At 48.1% G+C, this 10,200-nt stretch overlaps 2 protein-coding genes across 4 annotated transcripts in view; one reads left to right on the plus strand and one right to left on the minus strand.

Annotated features, from left to right (window-relative positions):
• The window catches only part of PMS2 (PMS1 homolog 2, mismatch repair system component), a 292,359-nt gene extending 284,492 nt beyond the window's left edge, over positions 1-7,867 (minus strand). For both annotated transcript variants that reach the window (XM_063934476.1, XM_063934475.1), the window contains exon 1: positions 7,604-7,867. In XM_063934476.1, coding sequence (XP_063790546.1) covers positions 7,604-7,617 — 14 coding nt within the window. In that variant the 5' untranslated portion in view covers positions 7,618-7,867. The remainder of the gene's footprint in view (positions 1-7,603) is intronic.
• A 371-nt stretch (positions 7,868-8,238) lies between these two features.
• AIMP2 (aminoacyl tRNA synthetase complex interacting multifunctional protein 2) overlaps positions 8,239-10,200 on the plus strand; it is a 47,883-nt gene continuing 45,921 nt past the window's right edge. The window contains exon 1 of one of the 2 annotated variants that reach the window (XM_063934477.1): positions 8,239-8,459. In XM_063934477.1, the coding sequence (XP_063790547.1) occupies positions 8,346-8,459 (114 nt within the window). In that variant the 5' untranslated portion in view covers positions 8,239-8,345. The remainder of the gene's footprint in view (positions 8,460-10,200) is intronic. The other variant, XM_063934478.1, reaches the window with a different exon arrangement.

The following is a 10,200-nucleotide window of genomic DNA, read 5'->3' on the forward strand; positions in this document are numbered from 1 at the left end:
TGTACCACGAACCTGAGATACCCTTGGTGAGAAGGGCAAAATTTGGACATGTAGGTAAGCGTCCCTGATATCCAGTGACCCATATCGTCCTGGTTCGCTATCACTGCTCTGAGTGACTCCATCTTGATTTGAACCCTTGTATGTAATTGTTCAAATCTTTTAGATCTCACCGAGCCGTTTGGCTTCAGTACCACAATATAGTGTGGAATAATACCCCTTCCCTTGTTGTAGGAGGGGTACTTTGATTATCACCTGCTGGGAATACAGCCTGTGAATTTTTTCCCAATACTGCCTCCCTGTCGGAGGGAGACGTTGGTAAAGCAGACTTCAGGAACTTGTGAGAGGAAGACGTCTCGAATTTCCAATGTACACCTGGGATACTACGTGTAGGATCCAGGAGTCCACTTGCGAGTGAGCCCACTGCGTGCTGAAACTCTTGAGATGACCCCCCACCGCACCTGAGTCCGCTTGTATGGCCCCAGCGTCATGCTGCGGACTTGGCAGAAGCTGTGGAGGACTTCTGTTCCTGGGAATGGGCTGCCTGCTGCAGTCTTCTTCCCTTTCCTCTAACCCTGGGCAGATATGACTGGTCTTTTGCCCGCCTGCCTTTATGGGTACGAAAGGACTGAGACTGAAAAGACTGTGTCCTTTTCTGCTGAGATGTGACTTGGGGTAACAAAAGTGGATTTTCCAGCTGTTGCCATGGCCACCAGGTCCGATGGACCGCCCCTTTATACGGCAATACTTCCATGTGCCGTCTGGAATCTGCATCACCTGACCACTGTCGTGTCTATAAACATCGTCTGGCAGATATGGACATCACATCTACTCTTGATGCCAGAATGCAAATATCCCTCTGCGCATCTCGCATATATAGAAATGCATCCTTAAAATGCTCTATAGTCAATAAAATATTGTTCCTGTCAAGGGTATCAATATTTTCAGTCAGGAAATCCGACCAAGCCCCCCCAGCGCTGCACATCCAGGCTGAGGCGATTGCTGGTCGTAGTATAACACCAGTATGTGTGTATATACTTTTTAGGATATTTTTCAGCTTCCTATCAGCTGGCTCCTTGAGGGCGGCCGTATCTGGAGACGGTAATGCCACTTGTTTTTATAAGCGTGTGAGCGCCTTATCCACCCTAAGGTGTGTTTCCCAACTCGCCCTCACTTCTGGCGGGAAAGGGTATACCTCCAATAATTTTCTATCGGAGGAAACCCACGTATCATCACACACTTTAATTTATCTGATTCAGGAAAAACTACAAGTAGATTATTCCCACCCTACATAATACCCTTATTTGTGGTACTTGTAGTATCAGAAATATGTAACACCTCCTTCATTGCCCTTAACATGTAACGTGTGGCCCTAAAGGAAAATACGTTTGTTTCTTCACCGTCGACACTGAAGTCAGTGTCCGTGTCTGTGTCGACCACTGAGGTAAATGGGCGTTTTTACAAGCCCCTGACGGTGTCTGAGACGCCTGGACAGGTACTAATTTGTTTGCCGGCCGTCTCATGTCGTCAACCGACCTTGCATCGTGTTGACATTATCACGTAATTCCTAAATAAGCCATCCATTCCGGTGTCGACTCCCTAGAGAGTGACATCACCAATACAGGCAATTTGCTCCGCCTCCTCACCAACATCGTCCTCCTACATGTCGACACACACGTACCGACACAGCACACACACAGGGAATGCTCTGATAGAGGACAGGACCCCACTAGCCCTTTGGGGAGACAGAGGGAGAGTTTGCCAACACACACCAAAAACGCTATAATTATACAGGGACAACCCCTTATACAAGTGTTTTCCCTTATAGCATTTTCACATATGTAATCATATCGCCAAATAAGTGCCCCCCCTCTCTGTTTTAACCCTGTTTCTGTAGTGCAGTGCAGGGGAGAGCCTGGGAGCCTTCCTCACAGCAGAGCTGAGCAGGAAAATGGCGCCGTGTGCTGAGGAGAATAGGCCCCGCCCCCTAAAACGGCGGGCTCTTCTCCCGGAGTTTGTGAGATCTGGCAGGGGTTAAATACATCCATATAGCCTCAAGGGCTATGTGATGTATTTTAGCCATAAAAAAGGTATAATACATTGCTGCCCAGGGCGCCCCCCCCAGCGCCCTGCACCCTCAGTGACCACTGGTATGAAGTGTGCTGACAACAATGGCGCACAGCTGCAGTGCTGTGCGCTACCTTATGAAGACTGAAAGTCTTCTGCCGCCTGTTTCTGGACCTCTGGACCTCTTCAACTTCGGCATCTGCAAGGGGGGTCGGCGGCACGGCTCCGGGACGAACCCCAGGGTGAGACCTGTGTTCCGACTCCCTCTGGAGCTAATGGTGTCCAGTAGCCTAAGAAGCAAATCCATCCTGCACGCAGGTGAGTTTACTTCTCTCCCCTAAGTCCCTCGTAGCAGTGAGCCTGTTGCCAGCAGGACTCACTGAAAATAAAAAACCTAACTTAAACTTTTATTCTAAGCAGCTCAGGAGAGCCACCTAGATTGCACCCTTCTCGGCCGGGCACAAAAATCTAACTGAGGCTTGGAGGAGGGTCATAGGGGGAGGAGCCAGTGCACACCACCTGATCCTAAAGCTTTTATTATTGTGCCCTGTCTCCTGCGGAGCCGCTAAACCCCATGGTCCTGACGGAGTCCCCAGCATCCACTTAGGACGTTAGAGAAATCCCTCTGTGCATCTCTCATAGATAAGACTACGTCTTTAATATGCTCTATGGTTAGCAATATAGTGTCCCTGTCAAGGGAATCAATGTTATCAGACAGGGAATCAGACCACGCTGCTGCAGCACTGCACATCCATGCTGAAGCAATAGCAGGTCTCAGTATAGTACCTGAGTGTGTATATACAGACTTCAGGATAGCCTCCTGCTTTCTATCCGCAGGCTCCTTTAAGGCGGCCGTATCCTGAGACGGCAGTGCCACCTTTTTTGACAAGCGTGTGAGCGCTTTATCCACCCTCGGGGATGTCTCCCAGCGTAACCTGTCCTCTGGCGGGAAGGGGTACGCCATCAGTAACTTTTTAGAAATCACTAGTTTCTTATTGGGGGATGCCCACGCTTCTTCACACACTTCATTCAACTCATCTGATGGGGGAAAAACCACTGGTTGCTTTTTCTCCCCAAACATAATACCCTTTTTAGTGGTACCTGGGTTAATGTCAGAAATGTGCAACACATTTTTTATTGCCGTAATCATGCAACGGATGCCCCTTGTGGATTGTGTATATGTCTCATCCTCGTCGACACTGGAGTCAGACTCCGTGTCGACATCTGTGTCTGCCATCTGAGGTAGCGGGCGTTTTTGAGCCCCTGATGGCCTTTGAGATGCCTGGGCAGGCACAGGCTGAGAAGCCGGCTGTCCCACGGCTGTTACGTCATCCAGCCTTTTATGTAAGGAGTTGACACTGTCGGTTAATACCTTCCACATATCCATCCACTCTGGTGTCGACCCCGCAGGGGGTGACATCACATTTATCGGCACCTGCTCCGCCTCAACATAAGCCTCCTAATCAAACATGTCGACACAGCCGTACCGACACACCGCACACACACAGGGAATGCTCTGACTGAGGACAGGACCCCACAAAGTCCTTTGGGGAGACAGGAAGAGAGTATGCCAGCACACACCACAGCGCTATATAACACAGGGATATTACACTACACAAAGTGATTTTCCCTATAGCAGCTATAATACACAGTATTGCGCCTAAATTTAGTGCCCCCCCTCTCTTTTTTACCCTATTGAGCCTGGAAACTGCAGGGGAGAGCCTGGGGAGCGTCCTTCCAGCGGAGCTGTGAAGAGAAAATGGCGCCAGTGTGCTGAGGGAGATAGCCCCGCCCCTTTTTCGGCGGGCTTCTCCCGCTCTTTATATTAATATTATGGCAGGGGATTTTTACACATATATAGTTTATTAGACTATATTATGTGTTTTTTGCCATTTTTAAGGTAATCAAATTGCAGCCCAGGGCGCCCCCCCCCCAGCGCACTGCACCCATCAGTGACCGGAGTATGTGGTGTGCATGGGGAGCAATGGCGCACAGCTGCAGTGCTGTGCGCTACCTTAATGAAGACCGGAGTCTTCAGCCGCCGATTTTGTCCTCGGAATCTTCCGTCTTCTGGCTCTGCAAGGAGGACGGCGGCGCGGCCCTGGGACCGGACGACCGAGGCTGGGCCTGTGTTCGATCCCTCTGGAGCTAATGGTGTCCAGTAGCCTAGAAGCCCAAGCTAGCTGCAAGCAGGTAGGTTCGCTTCTCTCCCCTCAGTCCCTCGTAGCAGTGAGTATGTTGCCAGCAGATCTCACTGAAAATAAAAAACCTAATAAATACTTTCTTTACTAGAAGCTCAGGAAAACCCCTAGTGTGCAACCAGCTCGAGCCGGGCACAGATTCTAACTGAGGTCTGGAGGAGGGGCATAGAGGGAGGAGCCAGTGCACACCAGAAGTCCTAATTCTTTCTTTAGAGTGCCCAGTCTCCTGCGGAGCCCGTCTATTCCCCATGGTCCTTACGGAGTTCCCAGCATCCACTAGGACGTCAGAGAAATGGTCAATCCCGGGATTCCCGGAATTGGCTTTAAACTATTTCCGGCCATCCCCCACGCCCCTCCCCACAGACATTAAAAAAAAGTACAAACCTGCACAGCCGGGTAGCTGGTGAGGAGGAGGCAGCGGGGGAGTGCAGGGAAGCCGGTGGTTGAGTGCAGGGAAGCCGGGAGGAGGCGGCGGGTAAGTGCAGGAGGAGCCGGGAGGAGGCGGCGGGCAAGTGTAGGGCGAGCCGGGAGGATGCGGCGGGTGAAAACCGCCGTACCTTCCTGCTCTGCGGCTGCTGATAGCGCAGCGTGACCTCACAGGCACAGGTCACGCTGTGCAGGGGGAGCCGAGAGGAGGGAGCCGGGCAGCGTTTGAGCGTCCTGAGGACGCTCAACGCTGATCCCTCAATCCCGGGGATTGGAGCCTCCAATCCCGGGATTGAATCCCGGCCCTTTTTGGGCCTAAATCCCGGGATCCCGCCGATCCCGATCCCGGGATTGGCCTCCCTAACCCAGCTCCTCTGGGCACAGTATCAAACTGAGGTCTGGAGGAGGGGCATAGAGGGAGGAGCCAGTGCACACCCAGAGTCAAAGTCTTTCTTAAAGTGCCCATGTCTCCTGCGGAGCCCGTCTATCCCATGGTCCTTACGGAGTCCCAGCATCCTCTAGGACGTTAGAGAAAATAATTTAACTACTTCGGAAGAGGAGAATCCAATGAGGTGCATCAGCTTGCGGTGGGGTGAGAGTTAAGGAGGGTACTCACGGAGAGATCCATGCTTAAAATATAAGCAATCTGACTAGATTGCTTAAATTTTAAGCACAGATCACTCGTGTGTACCCCCCTCAGCGATAGCGATGCGCGGCCCCGGAAAAATCGCTATCGACGGTGCTAGATTGGCCTGCATGCAGGCTCAATCTAGCACGTCACTCATTTCACCCTCTGTGTGAAATGAGCGGCTCCCCGTCCTTCCCCGCATCGCTCAGCACACATTGCGCTGTGCTGAGCGGCGGGAGAGAGGTGTGCTGAGCGGTTCACTCAGCACACATCTCTCCTGTGTATATGGGCCTTTAGGCCCTACACACTGGTCGATCTGACTGAAAGATATGAACGATCTCATTCATTAATGAACGAGATACCGTTCATATCTTTCAGTGTGGAGGCACAAGCGATGAACGATGCGCGGCACCGCGCTCGTTCATCGCTGGTGCCCCGTCGGCTGTGCATGCAGGCCAATATGGACAATCTCGTCCACATTTGCCTGCACTTCCATGGAGCCGGGTGACAAGGGGGAGGGGGGGGGGGGGGGAGTGAAGGAACTTCACTCCCTCCCCCCCCCCCCCCCCGCCGCCGGGTCGCCCGTCGGCTGTATCCGCCGTCGGGCAGCTCGGCGGTGGATCGTTAAATGTGTAGAGCCCTTTACTGTTGCGACAGCGTGTAAGTCTCATCCCACCATAAGCTGGTGAGAGTTACACCAGCACAGTCCCCCCCCCCCCCCCCCCCCCCCCCACACACACACACACACACACCTCTTGGCCCCTTCTAATGCCGGACTTGCACATTTTTGCTCACAGCCTATGGGGCTGCAAAGTGAAAACGAAAAACTGCAAGTCAAGATATACTAGCCTCCTCAACAGATAAATCTACTGATTTTACAGATAAATTCTACTGATTTATTTTAAGCGCGTGGCTCCCTTGGTTGGAATACAAATCCTCGGCTGATTATAAGAATTATATATCCGCAATCCCACCAGACACGTGATCTGAGCTCCTGTGTCTTTAAATTCTTCCCATTATTTTCCCCTGTAATTCATACTCTTCTAAATTCTTTCTACATACTCCATGACAGCTGATCCCTCTTTTATCCCTCTTCCAAATAAATTCCTCTCCTAACCTCCCTATTTTCCTTCTTGTTCTTTCTTCTTCCTAAATTGCCGTTATTTTTTTTACCGATATTTACATGTTATACCATGTGTGCTATGTATGTTATTGGACTGCTTTTTTTATCCCACTTGCATACAGCCGCACTAACTCGCGGGTGAGAGCTGTTCGCGCCTAATTGGATTCCCCTGTAAGAGTACTGTGCAGCCCTTTTGAAGATTAGAGAGCCGCACTATTTGGCCACAGCAATGTATCAGATTGCCTATCACTGATTCGGTAAAATTTCAGAACATGGGGTACATTAACCTAACATACGTCAACCCGCAATACAACCTAGGTAAGCTTTTACTAATATATATATATATATATATATATATATATATCCGGTATGTGTAGGGTGGCACTCACGGGACTTGCTGCACACAAATGAAGGACTGTCTGAGTCAGTTCAGTTCAACGTTTCGGTTTATCACCTTTTTCATGTAGTTCTTGAAAAAGGTGATTAACCTAAAAGTTGAACTGAACTGACTCAGACAGTCCTTCATTTGTGTACAGCAAGTCCCGTGAGTGCCACCCTACACACACCGGATAGATTGGGGTTCAGAAGACCCAGGAGGGCACCAGGGCAAATAAAGCGTTTGCAATGGAGTGCCGGCACTTGTGATTATATATATATATATATATATATATATATATGCTCCTCGTTGCAGTCCGGCACTCTCTCTCCTCCTGGGAATTTGCTCCGGTGCCCTCCTCATGGAGTGCTTCTCCAAATACATGTGCAGAAAGGAGGCAGCACTCAGAGTCTTGAATATCAAGTGGAAAACCGACCCGTGTTTATTTTCAACGTTTCGGGGGACGGACCCCCGTCTCCGTTGTGTTTCCTGAAGACGGGGGTCCGTCCCCCGAAACGTTGAAAATAAACACGGGTCGGTTTTCCACTTGATATTCAAGACTCTGAGTGCCGCCTCCTTTCTGCACATATATATATATATATATATATATATATATATATATATATATATATATACACATTTATTTAAAAGGTTACTGTACTGTACCCCATGTTCTACACTTTACCCTACTGATTTCTATGCTGCGCTAATTATTCACATTAGATAGGTAAGATTAGAAAAATTAAGCTTGGTGTTTGGCAGCTAATGTAAAATGTGTAACTCACCAAGCTGGCTCCATAGTACATAGCTGTCAGGCAGCCTGAATTGGGATAGGGTGATGGACACTGTATATAATATTACAGCAACCTGAACATGTTACTCCACACAGACTCCCGCGCCACTCTTTCCTTTCCTCTGCACCCTGACTGCCTACTTCATCAGGTCACACAGTGACTGACACACGCTACGCCGCTCATCTCAGCTTCCAGCCCACAGGCGGAGGGCCAACCGGACTCACTTCATGAAGAGCTGCAGCCGCCATATTTGATAAGGGCAACAGTCATTTTATCCCAGGTTTAGGGAACATGTGGTACCAGTTGTAGCAGGTATACACTTCACCAGCTGTAGCAGGTATACACTTCCTTCCAGCATACTCCAGCTTAGACTTAAAGCTACATAATAGAGGAACGAGCGCAGTCATAAAACGATTTAAAAAAAAAAACTTTAATGTCAATAATAATAAAAAAAAAACCTCACCGCAATCGACAGATTTATTTCACAGTGTAGCATATTTAACGTTATACTTATATTAAGTATTGGCGTGAGAGTTTCACCAGCTTGCATACGAGAAAGGGCAGCACAGCCCTAAACAAATATGGCCGCCGCGCAGTTCCTCGGTGGGTGGAACGCAAGTGAGCTGGCGACAGAGAGGGTTGGTTTTCCCGTATGGGATGACGTCAGCTTCCAGACACAGCAGGACCGGCCGGGTTGCGTTGTGTGTATGCTGCAGTGGGGGTCGCCGCAGACATGCTGATGTACAAGGTGCAGCCGTATAGCAGCGGGGATATGCAGGTAGATTTACCCAGCTGCATGTACAGGGTGCCCAACCTGCACCAGCCTCTCACCGCACACCATGAGCAGGTAACCGCGCACAGTCATCAGCCTTGGGGCCTGCTGTAGCCTTTGCTCCATGCTATTTATGAAGCGTGATCATATTATCCCTTTTACCTGTGACGCTTCGTGGATTACACAGGTTCTGTGGCTGATTAAATCCATCTGAAATGTAGGTTTAAAGTCAGCCAGCTACAGAACCTGTGTAATCCATGAGCGTCCCAGGTAAAAGGGATAATATGGTCAGCCTTATTTATGTTACGTCTCCATGCTGGTTATTCCTGTATTCATTTCCCACAGATCTGAATGTGGGTTCAGTTTAGCAGCCTTAATATATGACTAATAACTAGTGGTCTGCTCCTAAAGGTACTCCATTGTTTGTCAGATCAGTTTATTTAATGACCCCCCTGGGAGAAACCAAATCAGGAGTTTTTTTATTTTTTCTTTAATTATGCTGTATGTGTGGTTGCTATAGACATGGAGAAAAAGCATCAGTCTCCGATCCTTTTTTACTTTATAACCGAAAAAAAAGAAAGAAAACCCTTTAGTAATGATGACAGACGCACCGCGATGGACTGTGAATGATGCCTGGTCCCTGGCAATTCTTGTGTCACTGCGCATGCAGCAGCTCATTTATTTTCACATAATATAATTATATTTTATTTTTATTTTTTACTACATATCCACAATATTAATCCAACCACTATATCCCCACGTTCTATCAATCTTGTCAAAGACAAATATTTAAGCAATCATCTGCATTACACGAGGCTGAAGTTAGCTTCTTATTCGGCCAGCTTCTTATTCACTTCTTATTCGGCTCCAGCTTCTTATTCACTTCTTATTCGGCTCCAGCTTCTTATTCAGAAATTATTATATTAAAATAAATTAAATAAGGATAGATCACTAAGTTAACATTGCATAAACTTCAAATAGTGTCCCTTACACCAATTTACATGACATTTTGCATTAAACAAAAATGATTTGGGCATGAAAATGGTGGTAAAGCGGGCACAGACACCAGATTTCATCATTTTGAATAAGAAGCTGTAGCTGTGCAAGGGTTAAACAGCGTTGGTCAAAAGATTTGATACTTGAAACTCACACAGGGTGGTCACTTACATATCACCCACTTGCAGTTTGTCTTGACCAACAAGCATTTGGGCATGAAAATGGTGGTAAAGCGGGCACAGACACCAGATTTCATCATTTTGAATAAGAAGCTGTAGCTGTGCAAGGGTTAAACAGCGTTGGTCAAAAGATTTGACACTTGAACCTCACACAGGGTGGTCACTTACATATCACCCACTTGCAGTTTGTCTTGACCAACAAGCATTTGGGCATGAAAATGGTGGTAAAGCGGGCACAGACACCAGATTTCATCATTTTGAATAAGAAGCTGTAGCTGTGCAAGGGTTAAACAGCGTTGGTCAAAAGATTTGATACTTGAAACTCACACAGGGTGGTCACTTACATATCACCCACTTGCAGTTTGTCTTGACCAACAAGCATTTGGGCATGAAAATGGTGGTAAAGCGGGCACAGACACCAGATTTCATCATTTTGAATAAGAAGCTGTAGCTGTGTAAGAGTTAAACAGCGTTGGTCAAAAGATTTGACACTTGAACCTCACACAGGGTGGTCACTTACATATCACCCACTTGTAGTTTGTCTTGACCAACAAGCATTTGGGCATGAAAATGGTGGTAAAGCGGGCACAGACACCAGATTTCATCATTTTGAATAAGAAGCTGTAGCTGTGCAAGGGTTA

Source organism: Pseudophryne corroboree, chromosome 7, assembly GCF_028390025.1.
Source record: "Pseudophryne corroboree isolate aPseCor3 chromosome 7, aPseCor3.hap2, whole genome shotgun sequence".
In the NCBI taxonomy this organism is placed as follows: Eukaryota; Metazoa; Chordata; class Amphibia; order Anura; family Myobatrachidae; genus Pseudophryne; species Pseudophryne corroboree.